Raw genomic sequence first — 27,116 nt, 5'->3', positions numbered from 1 at the left:
GCTTTTCTATGTGTCTTCCAGTAATACTTCCCTCTCGTCCGAGCGTGTAATTAAAAATATTTCTTATAAAACAGCGACTAAATTATCATCAGAGGTAGGTTGTAATACATATTTTCTTTTTAGTAAAAGCCTATGTATCTGGCTAATTGGAAAATCCAGACAGTATCGATAGTTTTAAATAATAGTAGTCTGAAATCGATATTAATTCTATTGTCCAGTGAAGCACCTGGTTTTTAATTTCAATTATTTTGGTAGATAATCCATTTGCTGGTTGTGTCCATTCAAAGCTGTTTGTTGTTTTATCACAGATGTATCATTTGCTAAACATCTGTATTTGCTGTTTATTCTGTCAAAATGATACACGTTAATAATTCTGTCCATTTCAGCTTCTCAGAATAAATAATCTGCAACATCATAAAACATCAATAGCTAACTGAAACATGTGGCCAGTGATAGCACTATGATAAAAAGCAGATACAGCCTTTTGTAGACAGAATCGGCAAATGTCATATACTGGCGATGGGTACTACTCTAGAAGAGTGGTCCCGGTGTGCGCACTCGCGCTCGTTAGTCGTAATTTCTTTATTATGATTATATAATCTTACACATAGAATTACAATTACAAAACAAACATGTAAAACAAATAATTAAGAGGTTCGCTTTAAAAAAAATTTTTTTTTATAACATTTATATTAAAAATTCGTCTCTAAATTGTCCTTTGTATAACCAGTCGCATCTTATCACAGTTCAAACCCCGGCAATTTACAAGCCCCGCAGCTTTTATTTCCTCTCCTCCCTCCATAGTTAAGCTGGGTTTCTAACACCCACCTTTCTTTCCACTTCCTTCCATCTTTTCTCATACACTCCCCGTGGTAAGCTCCTCTTCACCAGCCCCATTTTGCTCCTCAGATGATATCTGAAGTAAGTGAGCAAGCCGGGGCCGGAGACAAAGGTTCCTATCGCGGCTCCTTCCATTCTTGTTCTCCACATGCATTCTTTTACTACTGCAACCGTACAGTGAAAACATGCCTCACCTTCCTTCGAGAGTCCAGTCATTTGCATACGCGCAAGTCGTTGTAGGATCGACTACTTACGACTAGCTAGCGCGTACCGGGTCCAGTCTTCGCTAGGAGTACCTGTGTGTTTGTGTTTTATTTACTTTGTTTTAAAAAGAAAGGCGATCTTACGGTATAAGTACCGGTGTACTTCCGGAAGTACTGGATACATTTCAAAAAAGTTTTTTTTTATAGTGGGGGGGGGGGGGTTAGGGTTTCTGTAAATGCAAATATATGGGAAACTACCACCTGTGTCATCTCTTGTGAAAGGTAGGAGAGTCCAGTGTGCTGGACATTGTTGTAGAGCTGAAAAAGAGGTAATTTCTACTCTCCTCCTCTGGAAGCCATCTACTCGCAATACCAGAGGGCGCACACTCTCCTACCCTGATGTAATCTCCAGGGATACAGGCATCGAGCAACAGTACCTACGTAATGCCATGATGGACTGTGAAGTCTGGCGTAGCATTGTAAATTCCATTGTCTCGACCACGGACGAACAATGATGGTGATGAGTGTTTCTGTTAGGGTTAGGGGTGGGAGAAAAGGGTTTCTGTTAGGGTTCAGAAATGTAAACAAAGTCACGTGTGTACCTATACCGAAGGATCGCCATTCTGTCCTGGCTCTACTCTTCATACGTCAATTCACAGAACACTTTCTCGAAATTAGTGACCACACCTTCAACATATGTGAGTGCAGTTTGTTTTTATTATTAATAAAGTTACAAGAGGAAAAGTCATGATGGGTTGGTTCACTAAATTCTAGTTTATGTTTGATCTGTTACAGAAGTTGTTACAATCATGAATATTACCTAATTTCATTAATAATAGATGTGCTCAGTCAGGGATAACCTAGGGTTAAACAGTAGTCACTTATCATATTATTGTCCAATATCCTAGAGTTGAACCCTTTATTGTTTAAACCAGCCATATCAGGCCCAGATATTCTACATGTTTTATATTCAAACTGGCCTCTCACACCTAACCTACATTGACATTCTAGAAATAAACAATCACATCATTGAAACCTCAAAGCCATAAGATAATGCATGATTAATTCAAAACAATTTGAGTGAAAAAGAATTACATTTAACAGAATAATCTGAACACTAAAGGGATAATGTTTTACATAATATCTGAAGGAAGAGGAACTGAAGTCTGTGTATATGTAGACATTATACAAGTTTGTATCATATAATTTTAATAACAAAATAAATTTCAAAGACCACACCCTTTTGTTACTAACCCGGCCAAAACTGGCTCTGGCTCTGTGGTAAAATGTCTTGTTTTCATAAGTTTTGAATTAAAATCTTCCACCGAACCTTAGTTACAATTTATGTTCCTAACACTAGTTGAATGATAACTAAGTTAGTTTACTAAGTTCTTTATTATATTTAAAATAATTGAAAGAAACACACTGAATCTCAAAAGAAATATGGTAACAAAAGGGTTACCATATTATAAATTACCATAAATAAATTTCAAAGACAAATTAAAGGATAATATCCACAGTTTAACATTATGAAGATGTAGTTATATTCTTTTTAATAGTTGAATCTCTGCTTTTTAAGTCTTTCCTATATCTTCTTCTGTTTCTGTGTCATTTCAGGAGGTGAAATGTTAGTGATACTTCATGAATATTGATCATCTAATGGAAGATGTTATAAATATTTGACATAACTCTGTTTATACGATTTGTCTATGGTGGAAAACTGTGAGATATTTCTTCTGAATTAATGGCAACATTTGTTTCCATCATTGCCTGGAATATTTGCTAATGTCTTTCACATTCTGTTTGGAGCGGGAGATATCTGCTGCAAAGGTGTTTGTATCATCTTCAGATATTGATGAAGATCGGAACTGCTGGAAATATAAGCAATAGAAATATATAAAAAAGGAAGCAAAATTATATGTTGTGCTTGTATACTATAGAACAATATTGAATCCTCACGAGATGACAAAAGAAAGAGAAAAATTATCATACCAATGTGATATCTGTAAAAAGACTTTTTCTAGTAAGGGAAATCTCACTGTTCACAAATTCATTCATGCAGGTAGGAAGCCATATCACTGTGATGTCTGTGGTAAATCATTCTCTCAGAAAAGTAACCTTACCTCTCACAAATACAGTCATACAGGTGAGAAACCATATCACTGTGATATTTGTGGTAAATCATTCTCTGATAAAAGTCACCTTACTAGACACAAATCCACTCATACAGGAGAGAAACCATATCACTGTGACATCTGTGGTAAATCTTTTGCATTAAAATATAATTTAACTACTCACAAATTCATTCATACAGGTGAGAAACCATATCAGTGTGATATTTGTGGTAAAACATTCTCTCAAAAAATTCACCTTACTAATCACAAATTCATTCATACAGGTGAGAAACCATATCACTGTGATATTTGTGGTAAATCATTCCCCTATAAGCATAGCCTTACTTATCACAAAGTCAGTCATACAGGGAAGAAACCACATCCCTGTTATATATGTGGTATATCATTCTCCCAGTTAGGTGACCTAACTAGACACAAATACAGTCATACAGGTGAGAAACCATATCAGTGTGATATTTGTGGTAAATCATTCTCTCATATCAGTAGCCTTACCTCTCACAAATCCATTCATACAGGAGAGAAACCTTATCACTGTGACATCTGTGGTAAATATTTTGCATTAAAATATAATTTAACTACTCACAAATTCATTCATACAGGTGAGAAACCATATGAATGTCGTATTTGTGGTAAATCATTTTCCCATAAGCAGAGCCTTACCTATCACAAATACATTCATACAGGGGAGAAACCACATCCCTGTGATATTTGTGTTATATCATTCTCCCAGTTAGGTGACTTAACTAAAGACAAATACAGTCATACAGGAGAGAAACCATATCACTGTGATATTTGTGGTAACTCATTCTCCCATAAGAGTAGCCTTACTTATCACAAATACATTCACACAGGTGAGAAACCAAATCAGTGTCATATTTGTGGTAAATCATTCCCTCAAAAAAGTAACCTTAATTCTCACAAATCCATTCATACAGGTGAGAAACTATATCAGTGTGATATTTGTGGTAAATCATTCTCTCAAAAAATTCACCTTACTAATCACAAATTCATTCATACAAGAGAGAAACCATATCAATGTCGTATTTGTGGTAAATCATTCTCTCAAAAAAGTCACCCTGATTTTCACAAACACATTCATACAGGAGAGAAACCATATCAATGTCGTATTTGTGGTAAATCATTCTCCCGGAAGCATAGCCTTACTTATCACAAATCCATTCATACAGGAGAGAAACTGTATGAGTGTGATATTTGTGGTAAATCATTGTCTTGCTTGCGCTCTTTAACCTCTCATAAAAACATTCATACAGGAGAGAAACCATAGCACTGTAATATCTGCAGTAAATCATTCTAAGTCGAATCTTTTCCTTTTGAACGGCAGTTTTCAACACAATTTCTAGTTAACTAAACACTTTAAAACTTCGTATACTGGTAGAATGTATCAAAATAAACATTTTTTTCTTTTGGCTTTCTTGAGAAAATTGTAATTTGTTCGTTTAATGTAGTTTAATTTTTCGAATTTTAACCAATCCTATGCCCTCTATTGAGCTAAAATTATTTGCTGCGTCTAAAACTGAGGCAACATCCTGTCACTAACCCTAACCTTAAATTTGTGCCTTTCATTTTTTTTTTCTTAATTGTTAAATTAATTTAATCGTTTCGCGTGTGTCTAAAATTATTCATTTTGTTTTTGTTGAGTTTTTTTTTTTCGTAATTGTTATCCTTAAATTAATTTAACATTTGAGAAAAAAAAAAAGGAAAGGCTAGAATTTAGGGTTAGGGTGATGTTGTCTCAGTTTTGGACGCAGCAAATGATTTTAGCTCAATAGAGGCCATTGATTGGTTAAAATTCTAAAAATTAAACTACATTAAACTTACAAATTACAATTTTCTCAAGAAAGCCAAGAGAAAAAAATGTTTTTTGACACATTCTACCAGTATACGAAGTTTAAAAGTGTTTAGTTAACTAAAAATTGTGTTGAAAACTGCCGTTCAAAAGGAAAAGATCTGGTATTTCTTTTTGTGCTTTTTTGTGCATTTTGAAAATAAAGAAATAACAGTAAAACCTAAACCTTGTGTATAATACGCACCCCTTCTCTACCCTGAGTGAAGGAGGTCTGTATAACATCCTTTATTATTATTGTATATATAATATAATGCAAACGTGTAGCTTTTTTGTGCATTTTTGTTTGCAGAAAATAAAGAAATAACAGCAATAATGTTTAATAAATGTTACTTACTGCAAGTCATGGTTGATTCTTTTATGACTTCATTACTTTCAGGATTAGCTTAGGGTATTTTCACACCCGACATCACAAAATGTGTCTGAATAAACATTGCCGGACAGCAAATAGAGACTTGGACATTGCTTAGAAAATATTTTCATTTTTAACCTCGTGTATAATCCGTACCTGGGATTTGACCTTTAAATTTTTTGGGAAAAAATGTGGATTATACTCGAGGATTTACAGTACGTGCTTTGCACATGCGTGCATCTATTAATTTGCATACGTGCACTCGCGCCAGGTAGTTGTAGGATTGACTAGTCACAACTAGCTAGCGCGATGGTGTGCAGCGGGACCACTTTTCGTAAATAGTACTCAGCGCCTGTAACCAGTCAAGTCGTGGGTCACTCTGGTAATTAATATATATATAACAATTATAGGTGGTTTTACGTTTTCCACAATGATATGTACTACCAGGGTGCCACCAATCTTATTGAATATGAGAAGCCTGTTTTTCCTGAGATGTATATTAACACGCAGATGTCTGTACTTCGTACAAGTTTGCGCTGATCTGTCAACACAATTTCTAGTTAACTAAACACTTTTAAACTTCGTATACTGGTAGAATGTGTTTATAAAACATCATTTTTACAGAAAATGGGATTTTTTTCTAATGGTGTCAAATGAAAATGTCACCAATAATTATAACCCTAGTATCGATCTTTGCATTTCAATCTATTTTAGGGTTAGGTTTGGTTAGAGTTAGGGTTAGGGGTGGGGGAAGGGTATCTTTATTGTACCACTACTGCATAAATCTCTGAGATATTTAGAAATGTATTGGATCTTTTCGGTTTGAACGGCAGTTTTTCTAGCGGTGTCATATGAAATGGTCACCCATTATGACCCTAGTATCAATCTATTGCATTTCAATCTCTTTTAGGGTTAGGGGTGAGAGAAGGGTATTTTTTTTTTCACAAATGTAAATAAACCCAATCTGTTTCTTAAAAGAGGGACATGTTCATACGGCACAGAATGTTTTCACCTCAATAGACGTCATTGATTGCTTGAAATTGAAGAAATAAAACTGAACAATGGCATACATATATACGTACATACATGCAGACTGTTGCTATAGCAACGAAGCTAAGATACATAGAGTGAAGCCACTTGGGAAAGATTGACTCTAAACTCTGCTGTGCATTCACACTAAGTGTTAACATTTTAGCTCTCTTCTGCTGTTTGCAGCAATGCTTGGAAGGAAGGTGTGTAGTGTGTGATTGTCACATTGAGCATGATAGAGAAAGTTTAGCAGAGAATCTGCATCAGATTTTGCCAAACTCAGGGCAATATCTGCTCAGAGGCCCACACAAATTTTCATCATTCTTGACACAATCAAGGGAATCTTGCATAACTTATTTCTTTATAACCCACAAGGGGCTAAACACCCAAAGGACAGACGCACGGGTTAAGTCCGTTATATCGACCCCGAAAAGATGAAGAGCAAAGTCGACCTCGGCGGAATTTGAACTCAGAAGATCACGGCAGACGAAATACGGCTACGCATTTCGCCCAGCGTGCTAACATTTCTGCCAGCTCACCGCCTTGTATAACTAAAACCTGAGTGACCCCTGGCGGTCAGACAGGAAAGCAAAATGAAAATGGGATTTAACAAGAGTAATCTCCCTCGACCTTCTTGAATATTTTAGAAGCTTCCTATAAACTTCCAGATGACATAGCAGTCAGGGACTTCTGGTTTATCCCTAATATAAAGCAGAACATTCTAATTTTGTGCCACCCTTGCGTTGACTCCTGACTCCTAGACATGCATTGACTCAGGTCATGTGTTCGCCTTATTTTGCTTTGAGACGTGGTTGCAAAATATGTTCATCTGATGTTACAAGCTTTTCCTTCAATTAACCTTATATGTCAACGCATGACCTCTGGATCTTGCCTGAGTAGGGTTTCCTCTCCGAAGACCTTCCGCTGTTCAGCTCTCTTGAGAATTTCCTACCATTGTCTTATTTTAACATTTCATCAGTGACTGGGAAATATATTTCCTTCACACTCCTTCTCTCACATGGTTACCATCTACTCAATGGCTCCATCGCATATTCACTAGATAACCACCATCATTAGCATTTAATGAACAAACTTATCCCTTCGTTTATCTCTCATCACTGTATCTTAGCATCTAACACCAAGTATTTTGTATATTAAGTAATATCAACAAATTATATAACTTCAAAACAAACATTTATTATAGATCAGTTTGGAGAAATGTGTAACTTATCAAACATTGATCAAGTGTGAATTCTATGCTGTATCATCAATTGTATAGGCTCATAAGGGACACGTTTGGATAGGGTTGCCAAATTAGAAAACCATATATATGGGACACTTTTAAAATCTCTCTCTATATATATATTTATACATGCCTACACACCCAACATAATATGTAAAAGCAGAGAGATAAGTTAAAAAGATAATGCAATTATTTTAATGAGTTATGAGGTCAAAATTATTTAATACAAGCTAAAGAAATAATAAATTCTATTAAAGTGAAATAATTTGAAAATATTTCTTTAATACAGACAACAGAGAAAAAAGCAAACAATATCTTGTGTAATGTGTACATATAGGCGTAGGAGTGGCTGTGTGGTAAGTAGCTTGCTTACCAACCACATGGTCCCAGGTTCAGTCTCGCTGTGTAGCACTTTGGACAAGTGTCTTCTACTATAGCCTCGGGCCGACCAAAGCCTTGTAAGTGGATTTGGTAGACGGAAACTGAAAGAAGCCCATCGTATAATGTGTGTGTGTGTATATGTTTATCCCCCAAACATTGCTTGACAACCGATGCTGGTGTGTTTACACCCCCGTCACATAGCAGTTTGGCAAAAGAGAAAAATAGAATAAGTACTAGGCTTACAAAGAACAAGTCCTGGGTTTATTTGCTCGACTAAAGGCACTGCTCCAGCATGGCCATTGTCAAATGCCTGAAACATGTATCCATTTTTATTATTGAAATATCACATCCAGTATCGAACTGAAGTTTAATATGTATTCCAATCATTTTTACGTGTACAAATTTCCACATTTGGGAGTCGAATTTTGTTTCTGTTGAGAGCCCTCTAGGATCTTTAATGGTTGATCTTCAGAATTTAGTTCTGCAGTGTGAATTTCTGTATATTCAGTTGTTGTAAGGCCTTTTACCAAAAGAAGACACCTGAACATCTCAGGTGTAAATTCTTTGAGTTTAAAAATATTCACACTTTCTGTTAATTGTTCCTGCGTATGTGATAAAATCACCATCCTCTTTTTTCATTATATTCCAAAACACCATCCAAGTGTTAGAGAAGTTTTATCACCGAATATGTTAGACAGTAATTCTATTGTTTCTTTAAAACAAATTTCATTGAGTTTTTTTGGGTAATGTGAAATTAAAATAATGTTCATACTCAGATGGGGCTCATTTATGTCATAATAACCTTACTTTTTCAGTGTCTGACCATGTCTTACAATCTTCCTTAAAAATTACCTGCTGTAGTACAATGCAACAGTTATACCGTCCTCTGGGTTATAACTGGATTCATCGAGTCCAAAACGGCGTCTGGCAAAAATGTACTTCCCTCATTTTTGGACTTCTTTGAATAAAGCCCCAATAATTGTTGTTGTTGCTGCCTTTGTTGTTGATTTTGCAACAGTTTTAAAGAAGCTAATTAGTCTTCCATGATTTAACAATTTTGTATCACAAAAATTTGTTAACTGACCTGCAAGAGCTTCGAAACCCTCATCGCCAGATGTTGTAACATAATTGTTCCGTACAATAAATAAGATAACCAGAAAATTGTAACAACAATCTAATGAACTAACAAATCTTTTACGAACCAACATTCAATATTCCTTAGGAAGTAAACCAAGCGACACCTTCCAACTTCACTTGACTCTGAACCGCAAACCCACTCAGATTGTTACTATTTATACTTTACTCGGACCAGTCTACTCTCATCACAACAGGTGCCATTCTAACCAGATGCCCATCATAAATCCCTGCTTGGTGTCTGGTAAGAACAAGACCATGAAAACCTGTTCTACAGAAGGATTTAGCAAAAAATAAGTATGATGATAATCACTTGCATGGGTTGAGCGGGGATGTGCTTGAACCATAGGTAGAGTGGGGCATTAGGCTCTTGAAAAATATTTCCCTCTCTACACCCAAAACTGTAACAAACAGCAATAAGCCTCCAGCTAGTGCCAGAATATGTGGGCAGTAGCACAAAGGGTGCAGATCCTGGGATCCCTGAGTGTGTCCAGCAGAGGATAACTGATCATGGCTGGGAACTGGAGTGTAATACATTTGTGTCAAAATAATATATCCTCAAGAAAACAGAGCAAATTAATATAATCAATATTGTTTGAATAAAAAACACAAATCGTAATTAGTGAGTTGATGCAAATGAGGAAAATGTGAAAAATAAATTTATTTTGTAAAAAGTAATACATTTGCTGTATTTTATTCAGCAGGACATCTGTTTTATCATTGATATTGTTATTGATCAATATGAATAAGTATATATTTAGTTAAGGTAGATTATTGAGAGAATGATTTAGCACAGATTACACAGTCATAAGAATCTTCTCCTGTATGAATATGTTTGTGTTTAGTTTATTATTTCTCTCTATGAAAGAATGACTTGTCCCAGATGTCACAGTGATATGATTTCTCTCCTGTATGAATGTATTTGTGATGAGTTCAATATTGTTCCACAGAGAATGATTTACCGCAGATATCACACCAATAGAGTTTCTCTCCTGTATGAATACGTTTATAAGTATATACAGCATATTCCTGAGAGAATGATTTGCTGCAGACATCACAGTCACATAGTTTCTCTCCAGTATGAGCAGACTTGTAATTAATTAAATATTTTCTTAAACGGAATAATTTACTGCAGATACTACAGTGCTATGGTTTGTCCCCTGTATTAATGCATTTGTGTCTATTTAAATACCTCTTCTGAGAGAATGATTTACCACAGATATAGCACCGATATGGTTTCTCACCTGTATGAACTGATTTGTGAGAATCAAGGTAACTTTTTTGAGAGAATGATTTACCACAAATATCGCAGTGATGTGGTTTCTCTCCTGTATGAATGTGTTTGTGAGAATCAAGGGTACTCGTATAACAGAATGATTTACCACAAATATCGCAGTGATGTGGTTTCTGTCCTGTGTGAATGTGTTTGTGAGAATCAAGGGTACTCGTATAACAGAATGATTTACCACAAATATCGCAGTGATGTGGTTTCTGTCCTGTGTGAATGTGTTTGTGAGAATCAAGGGTACTCGTATAACAGAATGATTTACCACAAATATCGCAGTGATGTGGTTTCTGTCCTGTGTGAATGTGTTTGTGAGAATCAAGGGTACTCGTATAACAGAATGATTTACCACAAATATCGCAGTGATGTGGTTTCTGTCCTGTGTGAATGTGTTTGTGAGAATCAAGGGTACTCATATAACAGAATGATTTACCACAAATATCACAGTGATATGGTTTCTCTCCTGTATGTATGTGTTTGTGAGAATCAAGGCTACTCATATAACAGAATGATTTACCACAAATATCGCAGTGATATGGTTTCTCTCCTGTATGTATGTGTTTGTGAGAATCAAGGCTACTCATATAACAGAATGATTTACCACAAATATCACAGTGATATGGTTTCTCTCCTGTATGAATGTGTTTGTGAGAATCAAGGCTACTCATATAACAGAATGATTTACCACAAATATCACAGTGATATGGTTTCTCTCCTGTATGTATGTGTTTGTGAGAATCAAGGCTACTCATATAACAGAATGATTTACCACAAATATCACAGTGATATGGTTTCTCTCCTGTATGTATGTGTTTGTGAGAATCAAGGCTACTCATATAACAGAATGATTTACCACAAATATCGCAGTGATATGGCTTCTCACCTGTATGTGTTAGTTTGTGAGTGGTTAAATAACTTTTTAATGAAAAGGATTTATTACAGATATCACGCTGATATGGTTTCTCTCCTGTGTGAATATATTTGTGAGAATTAAGGTTACATTTCTGAGTGAATGATTTACCACAAATATCACAGTGATATGGTTTCTCTCCTGTATGTATGGATTTGTGTTTAGTAAGGTTATATTTTTTAGGGAATGATTTACCACAAATATCACAGTGATATGGTTTCTCTCCTGTATGTATGGATTTGTGTTTAGTAAGGTTATATTTTTTAGGGAATGATTTACCACAAATATCACAGTGATATGGTTTCTCTCTAGTATGAACGACTTTGTGATAAGAAAGGGCAGTCTTTTGAGAGAATGATTTACCACAAATATCACATTGATATGGTTTCTCTCCAGTATGAGTGTATTTGTGATGAGTGAGGCTATATTTCTGAGTGAATGATTTACCACAAATATCACATCGATATGGTTTCTCTCCTGTATGAATGGATTTGTGAGTAGTTAAATAACTTTTTAATGAAAAGGATTTATCACAGATATCACACTGATATGGTTTCTCACCTGTATGAATGTATTTGTGAGAATTAAGGCTACTTTTTTGAGAGAATGATTTACCACAAACATCACACTGATGTGGTTTTTCTCCTGTATGAATATGTGTGTGAGAATCAAGGGAACTTCTATGAGAGAATGATTTACCGCAAATATGACATTGATTTGGTTTCTCTCTTGTATGAATGTATTTGTGTTTAGTAAGGTTATATTTTGTAGAGAATGATTTACCACAGATATCACAGTGATATGGTTTCTCTCCAGTATGAACAGATTTGTGATAAGAAAGGACAGTGCTTTGAGAGAATGATTTACCACAGATATCACACTGATATGGTTTCTCTCCAGTATGAGTGTATTTGTGATGAGTAAGGTGACTTTTTTGAGAGAATGATTTACCACAGATATCACAATGATATTGTTTCCCCCCTGCATGAATGAATTTGTGAACAGTGAGATTTCCCTTATTAGAATAAGTCTTTTTACAGATATCAGATTGGTTTGATAACTTTTCTCTTTCTTTTAACATTTCCAGACTATTCATTATTGTTCTGTAGTATACAGATAGAAAATATATTTCCCCCTTCTTCTTTATATATATCTTCTACAGCAAATCTGAACTTGAATATCTGAAAATGATACAAACACCTTTCCAGATTTTCTCACATTCAAACTGAATATGCAATACTTTTGTAAATATTCCTGGCAATGAGGAAAACAAATGTTGCTATTAATTCAGAAGAAATATTTCACCGTTATTCACCATAGATATATTATATAAACAGAGTTATTATCTATTATTTATAACGGCTGACATTCGTTTTCAAAAGATGATCAATATTCATGATGTATCTCACGTAAAACTCCTTTATACGAGTATCTGAAATGACACAGAAACAGTAGAAGATATAGGAAAGACTTTAAAAAACAAAGGTTTAACAATAAAAATTATAACTACATTTTCATAATGATAAACTGTGGATATAAACTGTTGCCCGAATAAATTACACTTTAAAATGATACTCATGACACAAGACATTACTTTCGTCTATAATGACCTGAGTCATAAATCTAATACTTTCTCTAGTTTAGTTTCAATGCACCCAAACAAACAAAAGGAAAAGCAGTGTAAATAACGGACAGAGTCAAAACTATTGAAAAGGTTGCAAGATGCAAAGAAAATTTTAGGAAAAAAGGAAATAAGTAAGAAATAAGAAATAACTGCAAAATTTTACCGATGAATGTGTTAAATTATAAGGCACAAAAAGAAAATGACTCTCCCCAGACACAACAGAATATGCTTCAATACACGAATACATATAAAGAATCTTGCAAACCAAATCCAAAAACGAAATAGAATTTCGGGGTCGATAAATTAAGTACCAGTTACGCACTGGGTCAATGTAATCGACTTAATCCGTTTGTCTGTCCTTGTTTGTCCCGTCCGTGTTTCGCCCCTTGTGGGTAATAAAGAAACAGATATTAATTCTATTTCGTTTTTGGATTTGGTTTGCAAGGTTCTTTATATGAATTCGTGTATTGAAGCATATTCTGTTGTGTCTGCGGAGAGTCATTTTCTTTTTGTGCCTTATAATTTAACACATTCATCGGTAAAATTTTGCAGTTATTTCTTACTTATTTACTTTTTTCCTAAAATTTTCGTTGTAGGATCGACTACTTACGACTAGCTAGCGCGTACCGGGTCCAGTCTTCGCTAGTAGTACCTATGCGTTTGTGTTTTATTTACTTTGTTTTAAAAAGAAAGGCGATCTTACGGTATAAGTACCGGTGTACATCCGGAAGTACCGGATACATTTCAAAAAGGTGTTTTTTTATATGTGGGTGGGGGGTGGGAGAAAAGGGTTTATGTTATCTTCAGAAATGTAAACAAAGTCACGTGTGTACCTATACCGAAGGATCGCCATTCTGTCCTGGCTCTACTCTTCATATGTCAATTCACAGAACACTTTCTCTAAATTAGTGACCACACCTTCAACATATGTGAGTGCAGTTTTGTTTTTATTATTAATAAAGTTACCAGAGGAAAGTCATGATGGGTTGGTTCACTAAATTGTAGTTTATGTTTATGTTTGATCTGTTACAGAAGTTGTAACAATCATGAACATTACCTAATTTCATTAATAATAGATCTGCTCAGTCAGGGATACCTAGGGTTAAACAGTAGTCACTTATCATATTATTGTCCAATATCCTATAGTTGAACCCTTTATTGTTTAAAACCGGCCATATCAGGCCCAGATATTCTGCATGTTTTATATTCAAACTGGCGGTATCTGGCCCCTCACACTAACCTACATTGACATTCTAGAAATAAACAATCACATCATTGAAACCTAAAAGCTATAAGATATTGCATGATTAATTCAAAACAATTTGAGTGAAAAAGAATTACATTTAACAGAATAATCTGAACACTAAAGGGATAATGTTTTACATAATATCTGAAGGAAGAGGAACTGAAGTCCGTCTATATGTAGACATTACACAAGGTTGTATCATATAATTTTAATAAAATAAATTTCAAAGACCACACCCTTTTGTTACTAACCCGGCCCAAACCGGCTCTGGCTCTGTGGTAAAATGTCTTGTTTTCATAAGTTTTGAATTAAAATCTTCCACGAAACCTTAGTTACAATTTATGTTGCCAACACTAGTTGAATGATAACTAAGTTTACTAAATTCTTTATTATATTTAAAATAATTGAAAGAAACACACTGAATCTCAAAAGAAATATGGTAACAAAAGGGTTACCATATTATAAATTACCATAAATAAATTACAAAGACAAATTGAAGGATTTTATCCACAGTTTATCATTTTGAAGATGTAGTTATATTTTTTTTAATAGTTGAATCTCTGCTTTTTAAGTTTTTCCTATATCTTCTTCTGTTTCTGTGTCATTTCAGGAGGTGAAATGTTAGTGACACTTCATGAATATTGATCACCTAATGGAAGAAGTTATAAATATTTGACATAACTCTGTTTATATGATTTGTCTATGGTGGAAAACTGTGAAATATTTCTTCTGAATTGATGGCAACATTTGTTTCCATCATTGCCTGGAATATTTGCTAAAGTATTTCACATTCTGTTTGGAGCGGGAGATATCTGCAAAGGTGTTTGTATCATCTTCAGATATTGATGAAGATCGGGACTGCTGGAAATATAAGCAATAGAAATATATAAAAAAGGAGGCAAAATTATATTTTGTGTTTGTATACTATAGAACAATAATGAATCCTCAAGAGATGACAAAAGAAAAAGAAAAATTATCACACCAATGTGATATGTGTAAAAAGACATTTTCTAATAAGCGAAATCTCACTGTTCACAAATTCATTCATGCTGGTAGGAAGCCATATCACTGTGGTAAATCATTCTCCCAGAAGCACAGCCTTACTTCTCACATATCCATTCATACAGGGGAGAAACCATATCACTGTGATGTCTGTGGAAAGTCATTCTCCCAAAAAAGTCACCTTACTTCTCACAAATACATTCATACAGGAGAGAAACCTTATCACTGTGATATTTGTGGTAAATCATTCTCTGATAAAAATAACCTTACTAGACACATATCCAGTCATACAGGAGAGAAACCTTATCACTGTGATATCTGTGGAAAATCATTCTCTCGAAAAAGTCACCTTTCTTCTCAGAAATCCATTCATACAGGAGAGAAACCTTATCACTGTGATATTTGTGGTAAATCATTCTCTGATAAAAGCAACCTTACTAGACACATATCCACTCATACAGGAGAGAAACCTTATCACTGTGATATCTGTGGAAAATCATTCTCTCGAAAAATTCACCTGACTTCTCAAATACATTCATACAGGGGAGAAACCTTATCACCGTGATATCTGTGGTAAATCATTCTCTCGAAAAAGTCACCTTTCTTCTCACAAATCCACTCATACAGGAGAGAAACCATATCGATGTGATATTTGTGGAAAATCATTCTCTCATAAGAGTAGTCTTACTTATCACAAATCTGTTCATACTGGAGAGAAACCAAATCAGTGTGATATTTGAGGTAAATCATTCTCTCAGAAAAGTAGCCTTACCACTCACAAATACATTCATACAGGAGAGAAACCTCATCAATGTGATGTCTGTGGAATGTCATTCTCTCAAAAAAGTAGCCTTGATTCTCATAAATACATTCATACAGGTGAGAAACCATATCAGTGTGATATTTGTGGAAAATCATTCTCTCAAAAAGTAACCTTGATTCTCATAAATATATTCATACAGGAGAGAAACCTCATCAATGTGATGTCTGCGGAATGTCATTCTCTCAAAAAAGTTACCTTGATTCTCACAAATCAGTTCATACAGGTGAGAAACAATATCGGTGCTATATCTGTGGTAAATCATTCTCTCAGAAGAGGTACTTAAATAGACACAAATGCATTAATACAGGGGACAAACCATAGCACTGTGGTATCTGCAGTAAATTATTCCGTTTAAGAAAATATTTAATTAATTACAAGTCTGCTCATACTGGAGAGAAACTATGTGACTGTGATGTCTGCAGCAAATCATTCTATTGTGAATATGCTGTATATACTTATAAACGTATTCATACAGGAGAGAAACTCTATTGCTGTGATACCTGAGGTAAATCATTCTCTGTGGAACAATATTGAACTCATCACAAATACATTCATACAGGAGAGAAATCATATCACTGTGACATCTGTGACAAGTCATTCTTTCATAGAGAGAAATAATAAACTAAACACAAACATATTCATACAGGAGAAGATTCTTATGACTGTGTAATCTGTGCTAAATCATTCTCTCAATAATCTACCTTAACTAAACATATACTTATTCATATTGATCAATAACAATATTAATGATAAAACAGATGTCCTGCTGAATAAAATACAGCAAATGTATTACTTTTTACAAAATAAATTCATTTTTCACATTTTCCTCATTTGCATCAACTCACTAATTACGATTTGTGTTTTTTATTCAAACAATATTGATTATATTAATTTGCTCTGTTTCCTTGAGGATATATTATTTTGACACAAATGTATTACACTCCAGTTCCCAGCCGTGATCAGTTATCCTCTGCTGGACACACTCAGGGATCCCAGGATCTGCACCCTTTGTGCTACTGCCCACATATTCTGGCACTAGCTGGAGGCTTATTGCTGTTTGTCACAGTTTTGGGTGTAGAGTGGGAAATATTTTTCAAGAGCCTAATGCCCCACTTTACCTATGGTTCAAGCACATCCCCGCTCAACCCATGCAAGTGATTATCATCATACTTATTTTTTGATAAATCATTCTGTAGAGCAGGTTTTCATGGTCTTGTTCTTACCAGACACCAAGCAGGGATTTATGATGGGCATCTGGTTAGAATGGCACCTGTTGTGATGAGAGTAGACTGGCTCGAGTAAAGTATAAATAGTAACGATCTGAGTGAGTTTGCGGTTCAGAGTCAACTGAAGTTGGAAGGTGTCGCTTGGTTTACTTCCTAAGGAATATTGAATGTTGGTTCGTAAAAGATTTGTTAGTTCATTAGATTGTTGTTACAATTTTCTGGTTATCTTATTTATTGTACGGAACAATTATGTTACAACATCTGGCGATGAGGGTTTCGAAGCTCTTGCAGGTCAGTTAACAAATTTTTGTGATACAAAATTGTTAAATCATGGAAGACTAATTAGCTTCTTTAAAACTGTTGCAAAATCAACGACAAAGGCAGCAACAACAACAATTATTGGAGCTTTATTCAAAGAAGTCCAAAAATAAGGGAAGTACATTTTTGCCAGACGCCGTTTTGGACTCGATGAATCCAGTTATAACCCAGAGGACGGTATAACTGTTGCATTGTACTACAGCAGGTAATTTTTAAGGAAGATTGTAAGACATGGTCAGACACAGAAAAAGTAAGGTTATTATGACATAAATGAGCCCCATCTGAGTATGAACATTACTTTAATTTCATATTACCCCAAAAAACTCAATGAAATTTGTTTTAAAGAAACAATAGAATTACTGTCTAACATATTCGGTGATAAAACTTGTCTAACACTTGGATGGTGTTTTGGAATAGAATGAAAAAAGAGGATGGTGATTTTATCACATACGCAGGAACAATTAACAGAATGTGTGAATATTTTTAAACTCAAAGAATTACACCTGAGATGTTCAGGTGTCTTCTTTTGGTAAAAGGCCTTACAACAACTGAATATACAGAAATTCACACTGCAGAACTAAATTCTGAAGATCAACCATTAAAGATCCTAGAGGGCTCTCAACAGAAACAAAATTCGACTCCCAAATGAGAAAATTTGTACACGTAAAAATGATTGGAATAAATATTAAACTTCAGTTCGATACTGGAAGTGATATTTCAATAATAAATATGGATACATGGAAGAAAATAGGGAAACCTATCTATTTTACATGTTTCAGGCATTTGACAGTGGCCATGCTGGAGCAGTGCCTTTAGTCGATACTCACTCGGTCGTGTTTTTTGTTTACGCTCGTAAAATTCGGTAAAAAAGATCAAAAAGAATTGTTGTTGTTGTGGAAATTTTGAATGGCGCTAAAGCGGTTTCGCGTTCCGCTGGTTCTGCGCGTTACACTTTTTCTGTTTTGACGGCCGTTTTGGCCTGTCAAGCGGGAGGAGATGGATAACCACTCCCTAGTGGAGGAGTCAGAGGAAGAATGGATATTTGAGAGCTTGTCGGAGACATCAAACTCTGAAGACGAGCAAATCGGTGATGTAAATAATGTGGAGACACAAAACAGGAAAACGTACGCAGGAGTTGCAAAAAAGAACACGGAACAGGAAAAAGAAATAAACCTAGAAAAATTGCCAGGTTTCCAGAGGTATATGAGGAAGGACAGCGGCGAGGTGGAACTGGAACCACCACCAAAGAGAAAGGAATGGTACAATAAGAGGACCATAATTTACAGGGTGTTCGTGAACGAAAGAAAGAAAATAGAGATCGTAAACATGGAATGGATAGAGGAGGCCCTGAGAAGATCGGAGGAGGAAATCATTTTTCTGACTCGAGGATCGAAGTACGGTACTGTAGTGGTACATTTTAAAAGTGAGACTGCAGCGAGGAAGATGGCGGTGAAGGTGGTGAAGTCAGAAAAGGTAACACTTTTACCTACGTACTTGAATAGAAGGATTACACGAGTAAGGGTGGAGGGAGTGCCACCAAACGTTGAGGCTGAATGGATTGTGGCGGCTGTGATCAGCGGCCACGAGGAGAAAGTGGATATTCTCCATGCCTCGGTCAGGACCGAGGGCTGGAGAGGCGTAACAGTGGAGCTGAACGTGCAGGCGGAGAGCGAGGTACTGGTGGACCTGGCGGAGAGCATTAAATTGGGAGACGTGATTATGAGAGTGTGGGTGGAGGGCAGAGCTCCACGTTGTTACAAGTGTGGCCTGAGGGGCCACATAAGAGCCTTCTGCCCTCCCCCACCAAGAGAAAAGGAAATCGTTGAGGAAGCTCCAAAAGAGGAGGCCCCAAAAAAGGAAGAAATTAAAGAGAAGCAGACGGAAAGGGAAACGACAGAGGAGGAGGAGATGCAAAAAGAGTGTGAGGAGGGCAGAAAGAAGAGAAAAGGAAAAACTGTGCGAAGCCCCAACCCACCCCAACACCACCCACACCCTTGGAGACCCATCCTGCCCCTGCAAACAGCAATCCCACCCACTCCCCGCCTACAAGAAAAACGAAAACAGACACACAGAACATACAAAGGCCCCAGTCCTACTTTTTATGTGTTGTGAGGAAGGGGGATACAGAGAACGCAAGAAGGCTTTTTGAAGACAATGTATGGCAGGAGTATGAGGACGGAAGCTATGCGGTGTTCGATTTTGAACTTATGGGCTCTTTGATGAGCAAGTGTAATGAACTACGTATAAATTGTTTCTCAGCATATATGAAGGATGATATGATAGAGAGGTATGAGAGAGAAATGAAAGGTGAGGTGAAAGACTTTGGAATCGTGATAGGAAACGGAAAGGTAAGTGATGCTGGCGGAGGGGGCCGTTAGCATCGCTTTCATGTTATCATTTTTTCATTTTAACATTCATTTAATCATAATTTTAATCGCATTGTTTTATGTCCCCCATGTTTTGTAATGTTCCCTCTTCGTGGCCCCTAGTGGGTAATAAAGAAATAGAACTGTCCCTTCGTCGATGACCACACGTGCGTCCTGCTTGACCTCTTCCGCCTCCTGCGACCCATGGGTTAGGCTTACACCGTAAACGGGTGGTGTGCGTATTCTTTACCCCCGCCCTCTTCCATTGCACAACTAAGTTACTGGAATATAAACAAACCAAAAATGGTTTTCGAACACTGATGCCTGCATCTTTCCCCCTATCCTCATCCAACATCACTCTGATAAGCTGTATTCGTTTCTTTCCGTCCCTGTAACTTACGGGTTCGACGACAGAACAGCGTAAAAGTAGCAATCGACTGGAAAATAAGCTTTAGTTTTGTATCTTTTGCCATCATTTGGATTTTTTTCTTACAATTCAAAATTTTAAATAGTAATTATAGCAATAATAAAACATAAAAAATTTACCAACTCAGTTTTATCATCCGACAAATGTGTAGTAATACGAGGTATACAACATCAGGATATTTTTGTTCGTTTCGTTGACTTTCCATGCCGACTTTTAAAGTGTCTTTAAACTATATTCCCGTTAATTGCTCTTTCGTGTAATTAACATTAATTCACATTAATCTAATTATCGTAACATATGATCTACTTATCAAAACAGGTAAGATGTAATATATATTTTATTTTTTAGCAGAAGCCGATTAACCTGGCTAATTGGAAACTCCAAAGAAAAGTAAAAAGTTTTAAAAGTTGCTAGTTTGACATCGATGTTAATTCGGTTAAACTAAAGGAAGTTTAGAAGCCATCCATGGCTAACCACATTGGCTTGTTTTACACCTATTACACACATTTTTTTTTTGTTTCTTTGAATGGTGTAACGCTTTAGTTTAACCCCTCCACCTTCAGATATTATGGAAAATGTTAAACTACAAAACGGTGGACAATAATATTCTACTATCTTCAGAAACGTGGTAAGTCACTGTTGTTTAGCCCATGGTCACCCCTGACTGAGCAGACCTCTTAATGAAATTCGCTTGTGTTCCCGACTGTCCTGACTTTTAGAATACGTCAAACATAAACACAACTATAATTTAAACACCAACCCACCACGACTTTTCCTTTTGTAACCTTATTAATAATGTAAATCTTTTAAAGAAATTCTGCATTCACATGTGTTGAATACGTTTGTGTATTTTATTTTATCATCGCGGTACCACTGGCCTCATGTTGCAGTCAGCTATTTCTGTTTTATTAGATTGCAGATTATTCACAGGAGCAAAAATCAGACATAATTAACGTGGACTATTTCGACAGGAACAGCAAATATAGATGTTTAGCAAATAATACCTCTATGATAAATCAATAGACGGCTTTGAATCGACACAGTCAGCAAATGGAATATCTACTGTAATAAAAAAAAAAAAGCTAAAAATTCGGTGCTTTTTCATGGCCATGCCAAGTAAAATCCAAAGTTTCTTGGCTTAATTAAAGACATTTATTGGCGAATAGAATTAACTGTTAAACTAAAGCGTTACACCATTCAAAGAAACTAAAAAAAATATGAACGAATATGACAAAAAAAATGCGCACTCGCGAAAGAGGGGTGGGGGAGAGGCCTCGGAAATTTACATCGGGAATTTCCGAAACCGTCTGACCCGGGCACAAAAACAAAAATAGCGTAATAGGTGTAAAACAAATTGCTCTAAACGAATATGATAAAAAAAAAATGCGCGCTCGCGAAAGGGGGGTGGGGGAGAGGCTTCGGAAATTTCACATCTTCAGTCCACGGCCTTTAAACTAAGAAAAAATAGTGTAATTGGTGTAAAACTACTTGTTCTAAACGAGTATCAAGAACACACACTCACACATGAATCATAAACTCCGTATTTTTGTACATATTTCGCAAAAAAAAAAAAAAAAGTGGAACAAGTGAAGAAATGTCAGATCTTCGCTATATGAATCAAAATACGTGTCAGAAACATCTTGAAATACTACAGAAATTATGTTACGAAAATGATAATGTATACATACCTCTTTGAGTGGTCCATCGACATTGATGATAAAGAAATGAGATGAGTTGGAGGAAAAAATTATCAAGATAAAGACTTGCTGCTGCCAATAAGAATACGTGTATTTTCTTGGCAGCAGGTTTGATGCTTTCCATAAATAGGAACTTGGAGAGGTATTGCTTTAAGTAACAGGCACGAATGCCTGGGCGAACAACTGATCTCTTAACTGACCCCCACAATCTCTCTATCGTCTGTATGTGCACCAATGCATTTGTTGGATCAACAAAATTTTCACTGTGGTTGATGCCTTATAATTTAGCACACTCATCGGTAAAATTTTGCAGTTATTTCTTACTTATTTCCTTTTTTCCTAAAATTTTCATTGCGTCTTGCAACCTTTTCAATAGTTTTGACTCTGTCCGTTATTTACACTGCTTTTCCTTTTGTTTGTTTGGGTGCATTGAAACTAAACTAGAGAAAGTATTAGATTTATGACTCAGGTCATTATAGACGAAAGTAATGTCTTGTGTCATGAGTATCATTTTAAAGTGTAATTTATTCGGGTAAAAGTTTATATCCACAGTTTATCATTATGAAAATGTAGTTATAATTTTTATTGTTAAACCTTTGCTTTTTAAGTCTTTCCTATATCTTCTACTGTTTCTGTGTCATTTCAGATACTCGTATAAAGGAGTTTTACGTGAGATACATCATGAATATTGATCATGTTTTAAAAACGAATGTCAGCCGTTATAAATAATAGATAATAACTCTGTTTATATAATATATCTATGGTGAATAACGGTGAAATATTTCTTCTGAATTGATAGCAACAATTGTTTTCCTCATTGCCAGGAATATTTACAAAAGTATTTTGCATTGTGTTTGAACGTGAGAAAATCTGGAAAGGTGTTTGTATCATTTTCAGATATTCAAGATCAGATTTGCTGTAGAAGATATATATAAAGAAGAAGGGGGAAATATATTTTCTGTCTGTATACTACAGAACAATAATGAATGGTCTGGAAATGTTAAAAGAAAGAGAAAAGTTATCAGACCAATGTGATATCTGTAAAAAGACATTTTCTAATAAGGGAAATCTCACTGTTCACAAATGTATTGATCCAGGTGGAAAGAAATATTACTGTGATATTTGTGATAAATCATTCTCTCAAAAAAGTTACCTTACTCATCACAAATACACTCATACTGGAGAGAAACCACGTCACTGTGATATCTGTGGTAAATCATTCTCTAAAAAATATAACCTTACTAAACACAAATCCATTCATACAGGAGAGAAACCATATCAATGTCGTATTTACGGTAAATCATTCTCTCATAGAAGTTCCCTTGATTCTCACAAATACATTCATACAGGTGAGAAACCGTATCAGTGTGATATCTGTGATAAATCCTTTTCTTTAAAAAGTTATTTAACTACTCACAAATCCATTCATACAGGAGAGAAACCATATCGATGTGATATTTGTGGTAAATCATTCACTCAGAAATGTAGCCTCACTCATCACAAATACACTCATACAGGAGAGAAACCATATAAATGTGATATTTGTGGTAAATCATTCTCTCAAAAAGGTCACCTTACTTATCACAAATCAGTTCATACAGGTGAGAAACCATATCAGTGTGATATCTGTGGTAAATCTTTTTCATCAAAAACTCATTTAACTACTCACAAACTTACACATACACGTGAGAAGCCACATCACTGCGATATTTGTGGTAAATCATTCTCTCAAAAATGTAACCTTACTACTCACAAATCAGTTCATACAGATGAGAAACCATATCAGTGTGATATCTGTGATAAATCCTTTTCATTAAAAAGTTATTTAACTACTCACGAACTCACTCATGCTCATGAGAGGCCATATCCCTGTGATATTTGTGGTAAATCATTCACTCAAAGGGCAGGCCTTACTTATCACAAATACACTCATACAGGAGAGAAACCATATAAATGTGATATTTGTGGTAAATCATTCACTCAGAAATGTAGCCTCACTCATCACAAATACACTCATACAGGAGAGAAACCATATAAATGTGATATTTGTGGTAAATCATTCTCTCAAAAAGGTCACCTTACTTATCACAAATCAGTTCATACAGGTGAGAAACCATATCAGTGTGATATCTGTGGTAAATCTTTTTCATCAAAAACTTATTTAACTACTCACAAACTTACACATACACGTGAGAAGCCACATCACTGCGATATTTGTGGTAAATCATTCTCTCAAAAATGTAACCTTACTACTCACAAATCAGTTCATACAGATGAGAAACCATATCAGTGTGATATCTGTGATAAATCCTTTTCATTAAAAAGTTATTTAACTACTCACGAACTCACTCATGCTCATGAGAGGCCATATCCCTGTGATATTTGTGGTAAATCATTCACTCAAAGGGCAGGCCTTACTTATCACAAATACACTCATACAGGAGAGAAACCATATAAATGTGATATTTGTGGTAAATCATTCTCTCAAAAAGGTCACCTTACATATCACAAATCAGTTCATACAGGTGAGAAACCATATCAGTGTGATATCTGTGATAAATCCTTTTCATCAAAAAGTCATTTAACTACTCACGAACTCACTCATGCTCATCAGAGGCCATATCCCTGTGATATTTGTGGTAAATCATTCACTCAAAGGACAGGCCTTACTTATCACAAATACACTCATACAGGAGAGAAACCATATAAATGTGATATTTGTGGTAAATCATTCTCTCAAAAAGGTCACCTTACACATCACAAATCAGTTCATACAGGTGAGAAACCATATCAGTGTGATATCTGTGATAAATCCTTTTCATTAAAAATCATTTAACTACTCACGAACTCACTCATGCTCATGAGAGGCCATATCCCTGTGATATTTGTGGTAAATCATTCACTCAAAGGAGAGGCCTTACTTATCACAAATACACTCATACAGGAGAGAAACCATATAAATGTGATATTTGTGGTAAATCATTCTCTCAAAAAGGTCACCTTACTAATCACAAATCAGTTCATACAGGTGAGAAACCATATCAGTGTGATATCTGTGATAAATCCTTTTCATTAAAAAGTTATTTAACTACTCACAAACTCATTCATACTAATGTGAGGCCATATCCCTGTGATATTTGCGGTAAATCATTCACTCAGAAATGCAGCCTCACTTCTCATATACCTATTCATACTGGAGAGAAACCATATCACTGCAATATATGTGGAAAATCATTCTCTCATAGGAGTGGCCTTACTTATCACAAATCAGTTCATAAAGGAGAGAAACCATATCACTGTGATATCTGTGGTGTAGCATTCTCTGAAAAAAGTCGCCTTGCTTATCACAAATACACACATACAGGAGACAATCCATATCCCTGTGATATATCTGTGTAAATCATTTTCTTCTAGAAGCAGTTTAACCTCTCATAGATACATTCACACTGCAGAGAGACCATATTCTTGCGATATCTGTGATAAGTCATTCTGTTTAAAAAAATATTTAACTGATCACAAACACGTTCATACACACGAGAATCCATATCTGTGGTAAATCATTCTCTCAAAAGAGGTACTTAAATGGACACAAATGCATTAATACAGGGGAAAAACCATAGCACTGTAGTATCTGCAGTAAATCATTCTGTTTAAGAAAATGTTTAATTAATTACAAGTCTGCTCACACTAGAGAGAAACTATGTGACTGTGATGTCTGCAGCAAATCATTCTATTGTGAATATGCTGTATATACTTATAAACGTATTCATACAGGAGAGAAACTCTATTGCTGTGATACCTGAGGTAAATCATTCTCTGTGGAACAATATTGAACTCATCACAAATACATTCATACAGGAGAGAAATCATATCACTGTGACATCTGTGACAAGTCATTCTTTCATAGAGAGAAATAATAAACTAAACACAAACATATTCATACAGGAGAAGATTCTTATGACTGTGTAATCTGTGCTAAGTCATTCTCTCAATAATCTACCTTAACTAAACATATACTTATTCATATTAATCAATAACAATATCAATGATAAAACAGATGTCCTGCTGAATAAAATACAGCAAATGTATTACTTTTTACAAAATAAATTCATTTTTCACACTTTCCTCATTTGCATCAACTCACTAATTACGATTTGTGTTTTTTATTCAAACAATATTGATTATATTAATTTGCTCTGTTTTCTTGTGGATATATTATTTTGACACAAATGTATTACACTCCAGTTCCCAGCCATGATCAGTTATCCTCTGCTGGACACACTCAGGGATCCCAGGATCTGCACCCTTTGTGCTACTGCCCACATATTCTGGCACTAGCTGGAGGCTTATTGCTGTTTGTCACAGTTTTGGGTGTAGAGTGGGAAATATTTTTCAAGAGCCTAATGCCCCACTCTACCTATGGTTCAAGCACATCCCCGCTCAACCCATGCAAGTGATTATCATCATACTTATTTTTTGCTAAATCATTCTGTAGAGCAGGTTTTCATGGTCTTGTTCTTACCGGATACCAAGCAGGGATTTATGATGGGCATCTGGTTAGAATGGCACCTGTTGTGATGAGAGTTACCATGTCCCCTTGTGAGAGATAGACTGGTCCGAGTAAAGTATAAATAGTAACGATCTGAGTGGGTTTGCAGTTCAGAGTCAAGTGAAGTCGGAAGGTGTCGCTTGGTTTATTTCCTAAGTAATATTGAATGTTGGTTCGTAAAAGATATGTTTGTTCATTAGATTGTTGTTACAACTTTCTGGTTATCTTATTTATTGTACGGAACAATTATGTTACAACATCTGGCGATGAGGGTTTCGAAGCTCTTGCAGGTCAGTTAACAAATTTTTGTGATACAAAATTGTTAAATCATGGAAGACTAATTAGCTTCTTTAAAACTGTTGCAAAATCAACGACAAAGGCAGCAACAACAACAATTATTGGAGCTTTATTCAAAGAAGTTCAAAGATAAGGGAAGTACATTTTTGCCAGACGCCGTTTTGG

The 27,116-nt window shown here is 35.5% G+C and overlaps 3 protein-coding genes across 3 annotated transcripts in view; 1 reads left to right on the top strand and 2 right to left on the bottom strand.

Moving 5' to 3' along the window:
• The window catches only part of LOC118768093 (zinc finger protein 681-like), a gene marked incomplete at its 5' end in the record, with an annotated part of 32,881 nt that extends 16,306 nt beyond the window's left edge, over nucleotides 1–16,575 (top strand). The window contains 4 exons of the mRNA XM_036513898.1: nucleotides 3,110–3,283; nucleotides 15,276–15,487; nucleotides 15,822–15,976; nucleotides 16,450–16,575. Of these exons, the coding sequence (XP_036369791.1) occupies nucleotides 3,110–3,283; nucleotides 15,276–15,487; nucleotides 15,822–15,976; nucleotides 16,450–16,575 (667 nt within the window). The remainder of the gene's footprint in view (nucleotides 1–3,109; nucleotides 3,284–15,275; nucleotides 15,488–15,821; nucleotides 15,977–16,449) is intronic.
• Nucleotides 1–27,116, bottom strand: part of LOC115225237 (zinc finger protein 32-like) — a 64,340-nt gene that overhangs the window by 1,510 nt on the left and 35,714 nt on the right. The window lies entirely within an intron of this gene.
• Nucleotides 1–27,116, bottom strand: part of LOC118768137 (zinc finger protein 708-like) — a 141,347-nt gene that overhangs the window by 101,459 nt on the left and 12,772 nt on the right. The gene's annotated exons all lie outside the window — the stretch shown is intronic.

The sequence above is a fragment of the Octopus sinensis genome, linkage group LG27 (genome assembly GCF_006345805.1).
Source record: "Octopus sinensis linkage group LG27, ASM634580v1, whole genome shotgun sequence".
NCBI lineage: Eukaryota > Metazoa > Mollusca > Cephalopoda > Octopoda > Octopodidae > Octopus > Octopus sinensis.
The sequence above is the reverse complement of the archived record's forward strand: the minus strand, read 5'-3'. Positions and strand labels throughout refer to the sequence as shown.